This window comes from Fukomys damarensis, unplaced genomic scaffold (assembly GCF_012274545.1).
Source record: "Fukomys damarensis isolate Sample0158 unplaced genomic scaffold, DMR_v1.0_HiC HiC_scaffold_13, whole genome shotgun sequence".
Lineage (NCBI taxonomy): Eukaryota > Metazoa > Chordata > Mammalia > Rodentia > Bathyergidae > Fukomys > Fukomys damarensis.
This window is the reverse complement of record NW_022900925.1, coordinates 17103154-17122817: the sequence shown is the minus strand read 5'-3', so window position 1 is coordinate 17122817 and position 19664 is coordinate 17103154. Positions and strand designations below refer to the sequence as shown.

At 37.0% G+C, this 19664-nt stretch overlaps 1 protein-coding gene across 5 annotated transcripts in view; it reads right to left on the bottom strand.

Moving 5' to 3' along the window:
• Window positions 1-19664, bottom strand: part of Ssh2 (slingshot protein phosphatase 2) — a 246545-nt gene that overhangs the window by 72950 nt on the left and 153931 nt on the right. For 3 of the 5 annotated variants that reach the window (XM_010642219.1, XM_010642223.1, XM_010642220.1), the window contains one exon: window positions 2563-2666. The exons of the other annotated variants lie outside the window; for them this stretch is intronic. In XM_010642219.1, the coding sequence (XP_010640521.1) occupies window positions 2563-2666 (104 nt within the window). The remainder of the gene's footprint in view (window positions 1-2562; window positions 2667-19664) is intronic. 5 annotated transcript variants of the gene reach the window in all.

Here is a 19664-nt window from a genome sequence, read left to right as displayed (position 1 = left end):
AAAAAAAAAAGAAAAAAAAAAAGTAAATTACCATTGTTCTATCAGAAGAAGAAACCAAGGAAAATATTTTTTCAGGATGGAAAAATTCTGGAAGAGTACCCTAGATACTAGTCAAAGTACTCACTCTAGGTGCAACTGGTTTGTAGATCCAGCTTGCTCACTGAAGGTCAGACAAAAGTCAGTACTACTCTTACAGTAAGCCTTCTTACATGAACTGGGTATATTTGCTAGCTATAAAAAGTATTATGAGCAAAATGAATATTATTTGATATGGGGAAATTGTTCTTCTCAGAGACTAACAGAGGTAATATACCAAGGACTCTCATATTTTCTCATATATCTTCACTGCTTGTATCTAAATTTCAGATTTGCTTAATTTTAAGGAATTATCATCATTTTTCTTTAGAATATTGGCAGATTTTCATCCTATAATTTTAAATTGCAAAATGTGTACATGCCTGTAATCCCAGCACTTTTGAAAGCTGAGTCAGGAGGACTGCAAGTTAGAACTCAGCCTGGGCAAGTTAGCAATGCAAGATCATGTCTCAAACAAATTTTTTTAAAGGGAGTAGGGCTATAGCTCAGTATGAGTTTAACCCCTAGTATCACAAAACAAAACACTGAAATTGTATTTGGATATTTCAAATGCAACCCAGATTAAAAAAAATTCTAACTCATTCAAGCAACACACATAAGAAATTACAATTAGACATAATACACTTTTAATTTTCTTATTTTCTTGGTACCGGGGATCGAACTTGGGACCTTGCACTTGCCAGGCAGGCAGCAGTACCACTGAGCTAAACCCTTGGCCCGACATAGTATACTTTTTTTTTTTTGTTTGTTTTTTTGAGACAGGGTCTCACTATATAGTTGAGACTGACTTAGAACTCACTATGTAGCCCAGGCTGGTCTTGAATTCACAGCGATCCTCCTGCCTCAGCCTCCCGAGTGCTGGGATTACAGGAGTGCGCTGCCACGCTGGGCCATAGCACACTTTTGATTTACTCTCTATTCTGCCATTATCTTTTAATTTCTGTGAGCTCAGACAATTCAGTTTATGTGGAATTGTGAATTTTTTGAGCTGCATTTATACTTACACTGCCTCCTCTGTTCTGGTCTGGATTACAAATTAAGCTCTCCTTAGTATAGGGAAAACTAAGTGAACAATCTGTTTTTGTTTTTGGTATAAGGAAAACTAAGGGAACATGTCAAGTACAAATCCGAGTGGCAGTTAGAGTGTAAAAGTTTGATCAAAGAAAAGCCAACCAGGACGAAGAGCTTTAAAAGCCATGGACCACACTATTACATGCCACAGAGCAAGTCACCCGAGATTTTGTCAGACAAGCTGGATTTAAACCAATAATTTATTTTCTTTTTACTGTCAATGATATACCTCAACACCCAACAGAAATACAAAGCTAGCTAAGGTCTACTTCCTCTGTGCATTCAAGTTTTTTTTGGAAGTATCCTCCTCCTTTGCTCAGTCATGGGCATTAAAGGGTTTACAAAATATAACTCAAGCTAATTTTCAAAACATTTTTTCCTCCTTACTTTAAAAACCTTTTTCCACTACCAGAGAGTACAAAATGGATTGTAATTCTGAACTGCTACATTTGTAACTCGATAAAGGCCCAAACAAGATACAGACCACTAAAATAGCTGAGATAATCTTGACCAGGGCTAAACTCAACTACTGGATCAGGGGATCTAGTATTTCTGGCTTTTACCTCTGACCTGTACATTCAAGATTTATAGTCTTCATTGTTTTCTTCCTGGTAACTGTAATTTCTTCTACTACTGGAGGTTATAAGTCATCAAAAGGCATATTTATAACAACAAGCTTTGTACAGCAATAATTAAGATTATTATTTTCAGGTTGACTTTTGTCTTGAAATTTTTACATAAACAGCCAGGGAAAGTCTTGAGTTTGATCCCTGGTACAAAAAAAAAAAAAATTACATAAACAATTCTTGGGAAAAATCAGGCTATTTATCTTCTAAAGCTGTGGATATCCTATAGTGTTAGGCCTTTCTCCCTAGGTCATACTTTCTATGATTCTGTCTTTTTTGAGTTCAACATTACAAGTGCACTTGACTTTAGAGAAACCCAACATAAGGAAATGCAATGTATATACTATCATTAGTGTATTTCAAAACTAGATTTTACACCATCACTGCTTGAACAATTATTTAATGACTCCTTGTTTATCAAAGTCCTCCAGGTTAAACTTTTAGCCTTTATGGGGGCATACATTCAAGAAGCAAACTGGCATGTAAGAACAAATATTTTAATGTGATATATAATGTGATGATATACTTTATCAGAGTATTTTTGTACTTTCCCGTTATTCCAACAAAAATTTACTGAACATCTACTATGTGTGAAAGGCATTCTGATAAATGCTAGAAAAATGGTGATAGCTCAAAGAAAGGTGATCATAGGATGGTATAATGTTTTCTTTAACTATTAAAAAATAATTGGAAAAATGGGAATGATGGATTCAGCTTTAGGACAAAAGACAAGGTAATCAAGAAAGAAATAATGTGTGTGCAGCTGTACCTGCATGCTTGTTACGTCTGTGGCTGATTCTTGGTGTGGATGAGCCATTTCCCCGTGGCAGAAAAAGTGCGGCACCTTTGACAGTTAAAAAGCTCTCGCTGATGCTATAAGGAAAAAAAATGTCAAAAGAAAATAAATTAAAAGAACAAAATTAAGGAGGAAAATAGAGACCCTCTTTAGGATTATTCTCTCTTCCCTATTTCACAGTTTCAATGTCACAGGATGAATTAAGAACAAAATCAATACAGACTCTGGTTTCTCATATACAGTATAGCCCCATCTATTACAATTTTTTGAAGTAAAACTTATACACATTGTATGACTGCAGTTAAGAGTGAAGACTCTGTAATCAAATAAAAGGGTAATGACTTTGGAACCAGATTATTGGGGTCTGAATCTAGTTTGCTATTTTATACCTGAATGAAAATTTTTGAACCTAAATTTCCTTGTCTGTAAAATAGGGAAAATAAAAGAGGTTATGTGATTTATGATTATCACTAATGATATTTATCAATAGTGTCCTGTCCTGATCTGATTATCACCAGATATTAAGTGTTTCAATACTTAGTTGCTAATAACAGATCTACAGTTTGCAAAAAGGATTTATACTTAAAATACACACATCACATTAAAGTGTTAGCTCAGAATTTTATTCTCACCAAACAGAAGAGCAGTTATGAGAGGCTGGGAAGGATGCAGGGTGGAAAGGTACAAAGAGAAGACAAGTACAGGAGTAGAGCTGGATGGGAGGAATAACTATTATTTTTTTGGTATTGGGAATCAAACTCAGGACCTCACACTTGCCAGGTAGGTGCTGTGCCACTGAGCTACACCCCCAGCCTGAGAGGAATAACTTTTAAAGTCCTCTAGTACAGAAGGATTATGATTAATAATAATTAATTATATTATTTCACTTTAGCCAGCGGAAACAATTAAAAATGTTTCCAACATAAATAAATTATAAATATCTGAGGTGATAGACATGCCAATCACCTTGATCTGATTGTTAAACACTATACTTGTTTTGAAGTGTCATCACATTTTGCTTCATAAGTACGTACAACTGCTATGTGTCACCTAAAATTAAAAATGTATTTAAAAATTTTGTTCTTATCAACTTGTATCCCACGTGCACTGAAAAGTAGTACTGCACAGGAGTATGTTTAACCTCCTGACTTTGTCCCCCATGTTAACATTATCATTCATGCAAGTGATAATATACACGGAAGGCAGAAGGAGTTGTGGATGCCTGTAAACCCAGCATTGTGGGAGGCTTGCAAGTTAGAGGGACACCCAGGCAATTCATTCAGTGAGACCCTGTCTCAAAAATTAAAAAAGGGGGCCGGAGATTTACCTCAGCGGTTTGGTGGCCTGCCTTGCACGAGCAAGGATCCGAGTTCAATCCCCGGTACCAGAAAAGAAAAAAGAAAAAAGAAAGCTTTAAAAAAAATTAAAAAAGCGTTTAGGATTAGGGTGGAGCTCAGTACCACAAAAACCAAAAAACAAATACAAACCACCACCACCACCATCACACCATCTAAATTGCTGGGGAATTACTGCTCAAGATAGAGGCTATTTAAAAATAATTCCAAGGGGATATTCATAGAAAATATCTAATTTATTTCATATCACTAGAATAAATAAGACTTTCAATGTTACCCACAGAATCTGATAAAGGTTAGAAATTTTAGTCACTAATGGCAAAATCTAGAAACACAAAATGGAGGATTCTAAGTTTGTAAGTATGTTTACTGCTATTTAATGTTAGCTAATATATTGAGAATGACATTGCTTATTCAATATTTTCACTTGGAAATATAATTGGCATCTTAATTTACATTGCCAAAATGAAACTCTTGGGCTAGGGAAATACCTCAGAATTAGGGTGCCTGCCTAGCATGTTTGAGGCCCCAGCTTCCATCATTACCATTGCAAAAAGAACACAAAACTTTTAAGTTCAACCTCTACCAACTGGTTCCTAGCCCACCCAGCTGTCTGGAGGCAAATACATAATTGTCATTATATATATATATATATATCTAACTCATCAGCAAATCCTATGAGCTTTACTTTTAAATATATCTTTAATTTGACTACGAATTCCCATTACCACTATGGCCATCGCTTCTCATTAGCACTACTTTTTTTAAAAAAGCCATTTAAAAATAGTCATCTTATTACAGAAAATTTCAGATATATACAAAAAGTAAGAAGAATAATATGATGAATCCCCCAGTTTCTGTAATGTTCTAGCTTTAATTTATGGCTAATTTTGTTTATTTTACATTTTTACCCCCCTTCACCTTGATACACTCAGCAAAAAGCATAATAGGTCTATCTGCAGGTACTTTTTTTTTTTTTTTCGCAGCTACTTCTTTTCCCCTACTATTCACTCAGTAAACAGAATTATTAAAAAAATATGGATCAGATAATGTCACTTCTCTACTTAAAACCCTTCCAAAGCTTCCCTTTATACTTATAAGTGAAACACCAATCTTGAGCTTGGTTTTCTATGCTCTCGTAACATCCTAAAGCAACTTATTTCTCTGATCTTATATCATCTCCTCTTTTGTTTAATATAAACTAGTTGGATTGTTTTTAGTACTTCAGACCCCCTTCTCAGGGCCTTTGTATCTTTTGTTCTCTACCGGAAAGATTTTCCTCCTAACCTGTAATGATGTAAGTCTCAGCTCCAGTATTACCATACCCTTATCCCAATCATATTCTGTCTTATTGTTTTGTTTTGTTTCCTTCAAGATAGTTATCATAAACTGAAATTATATTTATGCATTTGTATCTTGATTGAAGTTATCGTCATAGAATACAACCACCATAAGAACAAGGACTTATTTTGCTTATCACTGTATCCTTAGCAGGGGAAATAATGTCAACATATATTAGATACTCAAAAGATATGTGACAGATAATTCATCTCGAGTTTTTTTCCATAATCATATCTATTCTAGTGCTGTGGCAAGAATTGTAATTTAGAACAAGTTTCACATATAAAAAATAATCATTATGGAACTCAATATATTTGGCAGTTTATGGATTATAAAATAAAAATATTTGATGATAAATTGCTTGGCAAACTTGAAATCACTTCTATCATGTCAGTTACTGACTTGGTTTTGTCCTTTAATAAAGTGGCATTATGCTGATAATATGTTTGAGGTAACCTGCCAAACAGATTGGAATATTTCTTCTAGAAATAAAACATGAGACTCTACAGATGCCACTTTAAAAATTTGCATGCTGTCTGGAAGGGCTGCCTTGATTTTGTTTTGTTTTCGTCTTTAAATAAAGCATTGCTCTCTTGTGGTCTATTGCACAAGCCTTGTCCCTTGTTACATCCGTAGTACGCACATGCCATCCTGCTGTGGGTCACTGTTTCACTGATATTACGGGAACAACCTAAAACAAAATGTCTGAGTGACAGGATAAGTGGGGTACACCACAGACAGGAAATGAAATTCACACTTCTGCCAACACAGCAACTATCTGTTTTTACTAAATGAAAATATTTTAAAAAATAAAGGCTAAATACTTTTCCTATTTAACCAGGCAAAATAACAGCTTTGGGCACTCTGGTCTCCAGTAAACAAAACAGTTATGTATATCTACAAAAGAAGTATATTTGTTGAGAGCTTAAAACAGCTGAGCATACTTCACTCATTCCTTCCGTGAGACAGAGGTAGTTTCTCTTTTACAGTTTAACAATTAACTTCCTGGTTTTGGAAGTTCTGTAATTGCTTATGCTTTGAAGCATATCTAAGCAATTCTTTAAAGCACATCTAACTGTGTTTTTCAAAATGTATGTAGTGCCTTCACGAGGTAAGTGCAGAGATGGTGGAGAAGGGCCCTTGGTTAATTCAAAGCTAGCTGGACTCCAAAATGATATAGAAAAGACCAGGAGTCGAATTCAGGTGTAAGGGAAAAGGGGTCTTTCTATTTGAGTTACTTATACAAATGTCAACAATCTTTTCTCAAAGAACAAAATGCAGAAGTCTGAGTTGGGCCAGAAGACTTCTACTATGTGTGATATAGGTTTCCAGAGAGTTACAGCAAACATTGGATGGTACAATCAATCCTCTTTATTCTTCAGCCTTAGATTATGACCCTTTGGTTATCACAAAGAGTGATCAACTATTGTTGGTCAAAAGAGAACCAGTAATAGTGTGGCTGATTATAAAAATCCTTTATCATTACTGAAAAAAAGCCAAACCTCTCTATATATTATCAAAGATGAAATGGAAACAGTGCTGTGGAAGTGAAATAAAATTCACAACCTCAGAGTTTAGGGGGATCAAATTCAACCTGAAAATTAAATGCTTTGTTTGCATATAAAGAAAATTATATGTAAATTTAACCTCATGTACTTCACTGTAAGGAAAATAAAGACAGTATATCTTGCCAGAATAGTAAGGGATGTATTTATGTAACTATCAACTTGAAGATTTACTTGACAGAGTTATTCTCTAATTAAAAATTTGTACAAGGGCAGTTGAAAACTTGTTTGCATTTTCTGAATTGACTAGTTCTGTAGACATGGACTCAAACAGGACTTTCTGCAATAAACTGTATGGAGCCATCATATGTGACTGCAGATACCTGAATCAAATATAAACACCAAAGGAATCAATAAATACCTATATAAAGGTAGAAAAAAGATAAAGAGAATACTACTCTCTCAATCTAAACATGAGGAATGATTAGCTGCTCAATAAAGTAAGACGCAGAGGATCACCTTTCTAACAAAGTGATACTGAAAAGTTTTCCAGAGTCTTGATCAGTATCCAATTGAAGGATATCTATTCTTCTCTTTGCCTTATGATCACTTGCTCAACAAGGGAAAAGTCATCCCTAGTTAGATATACGAAATAAGCTAATAGTTAACTGGGTGTCTACTGGATGCTAGGCACTAAGTATTTAGTCATTTAACCTTCATGACAAACCTATAAAGTAGGTACTATTTTTACCCCTAATTTATGTGTAAGAGACTGAAGGGCTCAGATATGGAGATAAACAGATGGACTGATTAATCTGTGGTGCTGGGAACTGGACCCAGGGATGGTGTGTTGAGCTACACTCTCGGTGCCTTTTTAGCTTTTATTTTGAGACAGGGTCTTTTTTTTCCCCTCTCTGGGTATCAGGGATGGAACTCAGGACCTTGTGCTTGCAAAACAGGCAAAGTGCTACTGAGCTAAATCCCTGGACCCTTGGGACAGGATCTTGCTAGATTGCTCAGGTGGGCTCAAACTTTTGATCCTCCTGCTTCAGCCTCCTAGGGTGCTGGGATTACAGGTGTGGGCTACCAAACCTGGGAATAAATGATTTGCTCAAGCTAATAATCCCTGGAGCAAGAGTTCAAACCAGGAACTGACTTGAAAAATCTATACTCTGAATTACTCTATTACTCTGAATTGCTCTAGCTTTGGGAAACAGTTTATTGCAGATTAAAGAAACTGTCTTCCCTGCAGGGATTTTTAATTGAAGAGAACTTAAAAGTAGAATGAGAGCAAAGGATTGGGATCCATCCAGATTTCACCTCCCACCCCCATCTCTACCCCCAGGCCAGAAACAGACTGTCCTGAGGGGAATGAGGACATCTGGCTCAGGGGTAAATCTAGTCAGTCTGGACAGTAAGGAACTGTGATCTATGCTGGGAATGACAGTATTGCAGCCTCAGAAACGCAGGAAAAAGTACTGTTTTAAAAATATTAGAGGAAGCACTCTGCCAATCCCTTCTGATCAAAATTACTTCCTAAAGCATGACATTTGTTAACTGGCAGTTTCTTTGCAAAAAAAAAGTGTAGAGGAAAAAGGTCAAGTAAGGGGAAAAAATACTTAGCTGTTTTGAGTTTGGAATAATCTTTGAGGAATGTGGTCAGGGTGATCACGCATGACCAGTAGGAAGGTCAAGGGAGCAAAATAAGCCAACAACACACCTGGCCAAAGTGCTGAATGTTAGCTGGAGAGAAATTCTATTTTATATCTAACATATACATTAGAAGAAATGGATAATTTATTATGAGAAAAAGGATGTAATATTTTTATTTCAAAATTAAAATGAAGGAAATAGATTTTCATATTTACAATTATTATAAAGTCAAACTCTTGAGTTTGTTTACTATTTCTCCCTGAAGCCAAAATTTATAGGTAAATTATTGTGTAATATCCACTATATACAATGTAATAGGTGAGTTGGTTGGCATTTATGTTGAATTAAAGACACATAATCTGAACTGCTATATTTTTGTGTTAAAGAATATTCATCCAAAGGATTTTTTTGAATATATTCTACCCAACCAACACTTTATTTGCCCTTGATAAGTTTTCCCTGCTTAGTTGTTTAAATTTCAGATTCAAGGTGTAGCTCAGTCAATACCCCTAAGTGGAAAGGAATTCATGTCTCCACTTAGTGTGGCCATACTACAAAGAAAGAGAATTTCATAACAAGAAAATTCAAGTATCAGATTAGATGCCAAGGGATTACAGAGCTATTAATACAGGTGCTGACTAAAAAAGTTTGGATAAAACAAACAGGAGGGAAACCCAAAATGGTGGCACACACCTATAATCCCAGCTACACAGAAGGATTTCAAGTTTGAGGCTAGCCTGGGCAATTTAGCTAGACTTTATTTTAAAATAAAAAATAAAAATAAAAAGAGCCTAGGGTATAGCTCCCTGGTAGAATATCTCTGGGTTCAATCCTCAATACCACAAAATACCACCATGCCGGGCATGGTGGCGCACGCCTGTAATCCCAGCACTCAGGAGGCTGAGGCAGGAGGATTGCTGTGAGTTAGAGACCAGCCTGGGCTACACAGTGAGTTCCAGGTCGGTCTCAACTACATAGCGAGACCCTGTCTCAATGCCCGCCCCCACAAAAAACCCACAAAACAAAAAATAAAATCACAACCACCTCTTCAAACAAAACAGAAGGAAGTCATTGCCCTTGATGTATGAAATCTGTCTGCAAAAAGTCAAAAGTATATTTTCTAGGTAATGAGAAAAGTGTGATTTTGTATTCCTAAAGGAATTTAGGTTGCAACAGAAGAAAATCCAAACCCAAACAACATACTGTTCTCTGTAATTAGATATCCCCAAGCTTAATTAACTGACAACATTAGAACGGCAATAATGTTAAAATGGAACCCTTTCCCTCAGAGCATAAATTCTCATACACATGGCTATGAATGCAGGCAGCAGAATTAGTTTTCTCCTTATCAGTACACAGATAGGCTGGGGCACATGAGTAGACTTAGTACAGACTTAGTACTCTAGTTCTTACTCATTAACTGCAACTATTAGGCCATTTTAGTTCCAGCTACTCTTCTGCTTAAACTCTGTTGCACAACGCCAGCTGAACTATACTCAGCTATTTGTTTTTTCCCCTTTCCTATTTTTTTCTATTGAGGGGGAACGGGCATCTGTTTGTTCAAGATTATAAGATGAATTTCAATCACAATGAACATTCCTGGTCTTTTCCCTAGAGATCATAAATGTGAAGCAAAACAAATAACCCAGAACATTTTCTTTCATTCTGATCATGTTGAATGTTCATTTACTGATAACATATTGTTACTTCATTTTTATCTCAAATGTGTGCATCTTAGAAATGTTTCATAGAGCTGGGAGGGTAGCTCATTATGAAGGCCTCTGGTTTAATCTTTAATACTGAACAAAAAAGTGATAGGAGTAACTTTATCATTGGTCATACAACTCAATCTTTTAATGTTTTACAGCTTAGAGACGGTGGGTTTGACATTTCCTGTTTCTGGCTGTCTAGCTAAATAGATCTGTGTTATGCTCGTCTTGTTTTGCAGAATCTACCAAATGTGGATTGGTGGCCTTCAACTGTGTAACTGGGAAGAGCTTTGCAGGAAGCTGGAATATAGTTTATGTCTTTGCTCTGGGATTCTAAATCTTCGGCAACTACTGATCCAAAGGAACAGGTAGAATATAGTCATTTTCACTGTAGGGAGAGTGATGAAGTTGTACTGGCCTACCTTTTTTTAAAAAAAAAATCCCAACTGAGCTATACTCTAGCCTTTTTTAATTTTTAATTTTGACACAAGGCTTCTCTAAGTTTCCCAGGCTGCCTTGGAACTCACAATCCTGCTACCTCAGCCTCCTGAGTAGCTGAGATTTCAGTTGTGTCCAGCTTGGTCACACCATTCTTTAAATGACCCTAGCTTTGCCTGTTCTCTGGGCTTGGTTCATTAGCCTCCCATACACTAAGCAACCTCTGTCATTCTCTGAAATATTTTACTTCAATTGGTAAAAAGTTGTCTGAGTTTTCAACAGAGAATCTGATATATATCAGTTGAAGCTCAGAGAATTTAATCACTTGCCCCAAGTCACACAGCTAGTTAGCAGTAAGACTAAATTAGCCAGGACTAAGCCCCTATGTCACCTGACATCCAGGGTGGCACTTTAACTGCTTATCCTGTGTTAGATGTTATTACAACAGGACTTATTGCTGACCTAATAGTTTGAAGCAAATGGCAGTTCAAAACACATCTGGTTAATTCATCTAAATAGAACAAAGGCAGGATTTCACTACAGAGCCTGGTGTGATGTTTGTTCAACTTTTCAGAGTATGCTGACCACAAGGTTCAGGTCTAAGTGGGAAAATATTGAGACAAATTTCCATTAGGCAAATAATTTCACACTGCTTCTTTAAAGTTGTGCCTTTTCCTTTAGGGAGTTTCTTAGATACTAAACTTGGCTTGCTTGCGTATTTATTTTGGTGTGATGCTAGTTGTCAAATGCTCACAAAAGCTAGACAAGCTTTTTACCACTCAGCTACATCCCTAGCCCTAAAGAAGTATTAAAAGCAATTTGTCAGCAATAAAATGTCAAAGAGCCTACAAAGGAGGGCAGGAAAACCTACACAGGAAAGGAAGTGGATGCCTGTTCTGCCCTTGGATCCTCTTCAGTCTTCTCTGAGACCAATATCATTTCTTTCTAGGTGCTATCTGGCCACATATCCACTTCACCTCTTTTCAGAGATTTAAAGAATGTAGTTTTCGGTTTGTGTTTTAAAAGTAGAACTATCAAACAACACAAAATCAGAGCTGGAGGTCCTTTAGAGAGGGTCTAGGGCAGGGCTTCAAATAGTAGCAAGTAGCACATGTTTTATGAGACCAGCACAGATCTAAAATAATTCTGATTTCAGAATATCTTTCAGAAAAAGCAGATATTGGCTGGTTTCTACAGGTTGCCACTACTCTTGGACATATACAATAGCCTGGCCCACACACACTTTTGAATTTCTAGCTAAGACTGACTGAGTCCAGACCTTTCCATTATACAATGGCTACTTTCTTTTTTATTTTTTTGGTGCACCATTGGGGAATGAATCCACAGCTTTCTCATTGAGCCACCCCCACCCCCAACTAGCTAGAACCTGTGATCCTTTTTCCTCAGCCTTGGTGGGATTACAGGTGTGTGCCACCATAATGGCTACCAATACTTTCTCATCTTCCTCTCTCAGCTGCCCTAGCAAGGCTTAGCCTCAGCTCTGTCTCTAGCAGCAATCTAAACACAACCCTCTTAAACACCACCACTAAAGACATAGGTACCAACAAAAAGAGCTGGTGTCAAGCAACTTCCCAACACACAACCGACCCTATTCTGGTGCCTAATAGTGGCAATGGGTTTTGGTTTTGAGAATGTTTTCCAGGAAAAGAAGAAATTTCCTCAGACCAAAGAAGCCCATTTTCCTTACAAGCTCAATTAAAAATTTTCAGTCCTAAATTCTAGATTCAAATATTTTTCTTTTGAAAGGGAAAAGCTTCAAATCTCTCTTGATCCAAAAGTATTTGATCCAAAAGAACCTGACCAGTTCTTTCCAGTATTCAAAATGCTAGATGTACTGGTTACTAAGAGATATGACCAATATTTCTTGGCACTAAATTTAAAATAGTATGAATAAATAAAACAAAACAAAACAAAAAAAGCCCCAGAAAAACTCTTTAATATTTGAAAAATCATTTCATTTGCATGATTCAACAAATGCCTTCCCAGGTATTTATACACACCTGCAGAAAGAATGCAAGCCAGGCTTTCAAAGCATTTGGCCAAAATGTCAAACACCGCTTTCAGGCCATTTCTTTTTCATCCTTGGAAAAGCCTTTTTTAAGGTTCAGATTATCTTCTGTTTTTTGTTGTTGTTTGGTGGGACACTTGCGTTGTTATCACTTACTCATTTCTTATCTTGCTCAATCTTCTTTCTTCCTGATTCCTACTACAATTTTAAAGAGATTCTATTGTTCACATAAATGAACATCTAACAGTTTTGCTCCTCAAATTTTTCATCTTCTTGGTCTTTAAAGACCTTTATATGGACTCTGTTTAACAGACTTGTAATTCCCAGTGTCCTTCTAGAAGGCATAAGATCTCGAACTTGCTTTCAGAAATCAAACTTCTACTTTATGACTATAACCAATTCCCTTCTTACGAATGCTGTATGTTCACTCCTCAACCCAAGGGAGACATCTAGTACCTCGATTTTTCAAAAATTTCCATGTCACCAACCTCCTTTTGATTTTTCTTTCTCTCCTAGTCTCATGTCCTATTTTGCAAGTGGTTTCCCTACAGTTTATTCTTTTACTCTTAATTTCCCTTCCTAATACTACAGGTTAAAACTGCAGAAATAAATGAGTTACTTATTATCTAGTTGAAATATTGGGAGCAGAAACTTCAGATGTCTAATGTTATCTTTCTAACATCTAGCACAGTGCCTAACACTAAATAAATATTCAATAAACATACACTGAATAAATAAAAGAAAGGCAGACTAACATTGAAGATTATAAAACTATGCCTCTGGGAGCCATAGCACACCCAGGGTCTCAATGACAAGAATGTCAAACACAATAGCAGCAACATCAAGTTGACTTAGCTGGTGCCCTCCACCCCCCAAGTAATAATTCAGGGGGGGCTTTCAACTCACTGTGAGGCCCAACCTGGCTTAGAACTTGCAGTGATCCTCCTGCCTGTTAGCCTCTTGACTCAGCTGGGCTTTTAACACACCTGACAGCTACCCTGCCTCCCATTTCCTCCCACATTATTCCAAACCCTCCCCACTTTCAAATCCCACCGTAACTCCTGTTTCCTTTAACTCTCCACAGTTAATTTAGCCTTCTATAACACCAAAAAAATAGGGGTTAGCTGGTATCACTTTCCCCAATTACTCTTTTACCTGGAAACTTTTTGCCTTTCTCTGAGACAATTATCTGTCCAGCTGTCGTAAGTTATCCTCTTCTCCTGTCTCCCTGACCTCATTCCCTCATCTCCTGGTTTTATCTGTCTAGTGACTGCTATAGCTTAGCCTGGAATTCTGTCAAGTTTGGGATCTCATAGCCTTAAAATAAAACAAAAAACTAAAAACAAAACACACACACACACACACACACACACACACACACACTCAGAACCCCTTGATCCTGTGTTTCCTACTAAATCCTCTTGATTCCTGAAACTCTAGCTGAGCACAGTAGTACACACCTGGAATCCCAGCTATTTGGAAGGCTAAGGAAGGAGAGCTCCAAGTTTGAGGTTAGCATGGGAACTTAGTAAGACCCTGCCTCAAAACAAAGTAAAAAGAGCTGAGGATGTAGTTCAGTATTATAGCACTTGACTAGCTAGCATGTGCAACGCCCTGGGTTCAAGCCTTAGTACCAGAGGGGAAAAGTCTATATTTGCTGTACCCATTTTCTTCCCTTGCCAGTCATTTTTCTGACCCAACACCATCTTGCTTCTGTTCTACCACTTCTGAAATAATTCCTCACTTTAAGCTTATCAATGATTTCCCAAGTAATATATACAAAGGAAAGAGACACAAGGCTTAGAGTCTTAACTCTAAGATGTTTAGCTTCTAAGATGCTGAGTCCACCTGGTAGCTTTCTGAAGTTCCAGTTCAGTATCCTTTGTTGGTAATCCTATTCAACCCTATCCTATCCTCTGCCTTATTAATTGAAAACTAATTGCATTTAAAAGCCAGAATTTCTAACTTTTCTTGGAAAATCAGAAAATCTGAAAAAACACGTCTACATTTCTTATCTAGCAAGAACTGGCCAGGGATGAGCAGTGGTGTCTTTGTAGATATAAGATGGTGGGAAGGGCTATGGAAAAAAATAGAGAAAAAGTGACAGGAAATGCTATTGTGTATATTTGGGTTATAAGGTACGGTTAGGGAAAGTCTCTCCAATATGGTAACATTTAAACTTTTGAACTTCCTACTTTTGTAGGAAGTAGGGGAGGGAGCCATCTGGCTGGTTTGGCAGGAGAATGTTAAAGCTTGAGTAGCAAATGCAAAGGCTCTTAAGAGAGAAGTATGACCGGCTGGTTTGAGAAACAGCAAGGAACTCAATGGTGCTGAAATGAAGTGAGCCTATGATGGCAGAAAGTGAGATTTAAAAAGTAGGGGAGGGCAGGTGTTTGGGGGTCTCAATGTCACCAGATGAGGATCTATAATTCCTCTCCCAAGGTGCTACAATTGCTTTTAAAATCCAATAGATGTTTTTTCAGTACTTAACTATTCCACATAGACAATCTTCTACTTTCTTGAAACTTTCTTATTATTCCCTGTCTCTGACTATTCCTTTACAGTCTTGTGGGCTCCTATTCTGCCAACTTCTTGTTTTCTTTTTGAGTTAAGGTCTTGCTATGTACTTCAGACTGGCCTTGAACTCAAAGTATGTAGCCTAGGTTGGCCTCGAACTTGTGGTAGTCCGCCTGTCTCAGTCTCCCAAGTGCTGGGCTTATTGGCCAGTGCCACCATACCTGGCTTCTTCTGCCAAATTCTTTTTTTTTTGACACAGGGAATGTAGTTCAGACTGCCCAGGCTAGTCTCGAACTTGCAACGATCCTCATTCCTCAGCCTCCTGAGTGCTGGGATTATAGGCGTGAGCCACCACGCTTGGCTGTTGTAGACTTTTAAACTATGCTTTCACCATTAGTTCTTTTCTTGTTTTCTAATATATACTTTTGGATGCTTCCAAACACACTCATGATAATTGCTATCCTGTATGCTGATGATTCCTGATTAGTTTTCTATTCATGTACAGGTTACTTTAAAATTTAGCTTAACATAACAGAGAAAGATTTATCACCTGGCTGGCTCTGACAGTCAGAAATTCTGGAGTTTAGCTGGGTAGTTCTGGTTTAGGAAGTTTTATGTGGCTACAGTCACCTGAAGCCTTGAATGGAGCCAGAAGATCTTGCTTCCAAGATACCTCACTCACATGGCTATTGACAGAAGGCCTCAGTTCTCCGCCATATGAATTTCTTTGTGGGCTGCTTAGTAATCTTATGAGATGGCAGATGACCTTTCTCAGAGTGAGGGACACCAGAGAGAATAAGGCAGAAGCACAATATCTTACGACTTAACCTTGGAAGACACACACCATGATTTCTTCAACATACTACTAGTTTTATAGTCAGCCTTGTTTAATGCAGAAAAGGACTACACATGGATGCAGATACTAGGAGGCAACAATTATTGGGGAAAATATTGGCTGCAATAACTGTGAAATTGGTTCTCTAGCTGATCTATCACAGAGCCCCAGATTTTAAAATCAGCAGTCTACTGGATAGTTGTTGTTTACTAATAATACTGACAAAAAATTTTACCATTATTTCATTAAACTTTTAGGAAAAGCTGGAATCTGGTAAAATATAACGTCCATCAAAATGTTCTCTTTGGGAGCTGCATGACAGTAGTGGTTAGGTGCTAGTTTTAAGCACTGTGAAATAAGCTTAAGCTATCATCTTTTTGCATACCCACTCTTGTTAGGCATGACACCTTGGGATTTATAATCTCACAATCAACAGAAGTTGTTTCATAAATGAGAAAATAAAGGTTTTGAGAGTAACTTGCTTAAACTTACAATGGATGATAGAGAAGAGATCAAAATTTAGGACTAGAATTTTTCAAGTATTGTGATTATTTTTAAACCCTATCCCCTGGCTTCTTTAGCCTTCTGAGTTCTCTGTTCTGTACCATAAAGGATGTTGCAGTACCATTGTAGCTCACTCACCAAACTACCCAATGTGTTCTAAAAGTGAATTCTCAGATATGAGAAAACCAAGGATTTTTAAAAAATTGAATCAGTTCAGTGCTATTTTAATGCAGACTTATGAGTAATTTCTCAAAATTCAATGGCTACATAAATTTACTCATATCTGTAAAACACTATCAACTTTCCTTACCAAACAATCTTGTCTAGAGTTGCTCTCTTACTAAAGTAAGGAAATAGGCCCAATAGGCCCTCTTAAAAGTCTTGCAAAGATACTAATTCCCACATATCAAACCAACCAGAATAGATAAACACATGATAAAGTATTCTGAACTTCTTTAGAATTTATAGCCTACTTTCCATTTCCTATCACTGCATTTCCCTTTTAAAGTTCCTGGGCAAATTCTCTATTATAACCGATCCCCTTGGTCATATACTGATGTACAATGAATTCCAAGAAGAGGCAGTGCTCAAATTCTCACACTTATAAAAGCCAGTACCATGTTGTTTTAGTTATTGTGTTAGCATGTTTTGGTTTTTTTTGAGACAGGGTCTCACTATGTAGTTGAGACTGACCTGGAACTCACTTATGTAGCCCACCCAGGCTGGTCTTGAACTCACAGTGATCCTCCTGCCTCAGCCTCCCAAGTGCTGGGATTACAGGCGTGCACCACCACGCCCGGCCCAGTTAGCATGTTTTGAAGCCAGGTGTTATAAAAGCTTCTCAAACTTGTTCTTAAACTTTTGTTCTTTTTGTTTATGATTACTTTGGCCATTTGGAGTCTTCTGTGATTTTATATGAATCTTAGATTTTTTTTTCTATTTCTGTGAAGAATGTCATTGGTATTTTTGATAGGAACTTCACCGAATCTATGCGTCATTCTGGGTAGTATGGACATTTAAACAATATAAATTCTTCCAATCTATGAACACAGTAGTCTTTTCTTTCTTTCTTTCTTTTTTTTTTTGGTCTTCCATTTCTTTGATCAGTGTTTTTTTTTTTTTCTTCAGAACTGGGGATTGAACCCAGGGTCTTTCTCAGCTTCCACCTCCCTTATTTTTCTTGAAACAGAGTCTTGCTAAATCACTAAATTATCTAGCCTAGGCTTGAACTTATAGTCCTCTTCCCAGGCTCCTAAATGCTGAGGTTATAGGCATACAACAGCAAACCCAGCTTGTTTTATAGTTTTTATTGTCAAGTTACTTCACTTTCTTTAAGTTCTTCTTAGGGCTTTTATTTTTTGGGTAGCTATTGTAAATGGGGTTGCTTTCTTGATTCCTTTTTCAGCCTATTTGTTATTTGTGTATAAAAATGCCATTGATTTTTTTGGGGGGGTAATGGGGATCAAACTGAGGACCTTGCGCTTGCTGGGCAGGTGTAGCGCCACTGTGCTACATCCCTGGTCTACCACTGATTTTTTTTTTTTTTTGGTACCAGGGACTGAACTCTGGTCTTTGTGCTTGGGAGGCAGGCACTGGAACCACTGAGCTAAATCCCACCACTGATTTTTGTATGTTGATCTTATATCCTGCAATTTTTCTGAATTTATAAGTTTTAACAGTTCTCAGTGGAGTTTTTAGGGTTTTTTTCCATATCAGATCATGTCATCAGTAAATAGGGATAGTCTTTTTTTCCCCACCAATTGGATGCCCTTTATTTATTTCTCCTCACAATTGCTTTAGTTAGAACCAATTAACTTTTATAAAAATAATGGCAAGGTAGGGCTGGAGATTTAGCTCAGTGGCACCACACCTGCCTCACAAGTGCAAGGTCCTGAGTTTAGTCCCTGGTGGTGGTGGGGAATGGTGAGGGAACAGAAGGAGTAGAAGAGAAGGAAAGGAAAAAATTGCAAAAAAGGGACAATTTCAGGAGTTATTAAAGGGAAAGGAGAAAGCAAACAGTAGTTCTTGTCCTTAATTAGTTCCCAATTTTTAATGAACCTGATGTTTCCTGATTCTCATGCTCTTCCCCCTTCTACAACTGTTAAAGAATTGTACTACCATTACATATAAAAATTTCACTCTTCTTATTCTTTGAAAATTTAATTTATTGGGCTTTCTTGATACCTGATCCATTGTTTAAAAGTGAATTTATTTTTCAAATTCACTAAATGTAAAATTTAAAGGAAATTTATGAGGAAGCACATTCTTCCCTATTGGGGGGGCACCAGGGGATTGAACTCAGGACCCTGTGCTTGCCAGGCAGGTGGTGGAACCACTGAGCTAAATCCTGGCCCTCTCCCCTAATTTTCTAGACAGTAATTTTAAGAAATCATAAAGCTGGGGACAGAGGGATCACAGGTAGTATTTAGGATTTGGAATAAGAGGAACATGAACGAAAAGTAAATGTAACTTTCATATGTGTTTTAAATGTTGGTTAAAAAATAAGTTAAAATTCATAATATATTTGCTCCAGTGTATGAAGAGATATTACAGTAAAATCTCACACCTGCTGCCTAGATTGCTTATGGGTCCTGGTTAAGCTAGCTAGGTCCAATAACCTACTCAATGGCAACTCAGGACCCAGAAAAACATAAGGATCAAAAGGAAATTATTTTAAAGACCAGTTTTACTACCAAAGGCAAAATTTGTTTTAAATAGTTAGGAGGAAAACTACAATCCTAAGGAGGTCTTTTGATGTCTTATACAGTATTAACAGGTAGCATGGCTGTATGTAAGTCCTACAGACCTCCTAAAACATTTGGAGACCCTATCCACTACAGGTCTATTCTTAAACATCCATACACAGGAAACCATTTTTTCTAAAAGGAAAATGGCTAGAAGCATTCAGTATCTAATCATTCTAACAAAACAAGGAGACGTGATTCATGTTTGCTTTTTCTTTTTGTCAAATAAGAAAGGAAGATTAATGAGACATGGATATGGCTTTATTCACTCTTAAGAAGATGAAGGATGAGACAAAGATAATTTTATAAATTAGACAACTAGTTACAAGCAAATCACTGATATCAGCAAGATTAGTCAGGTATTAACAGAATGAGGCTTGCAACACAGCAAAGTCAATGTATTTTAATGTCAGTTTTTAAGAGTTAAGAAAATTTAAAATCCTAT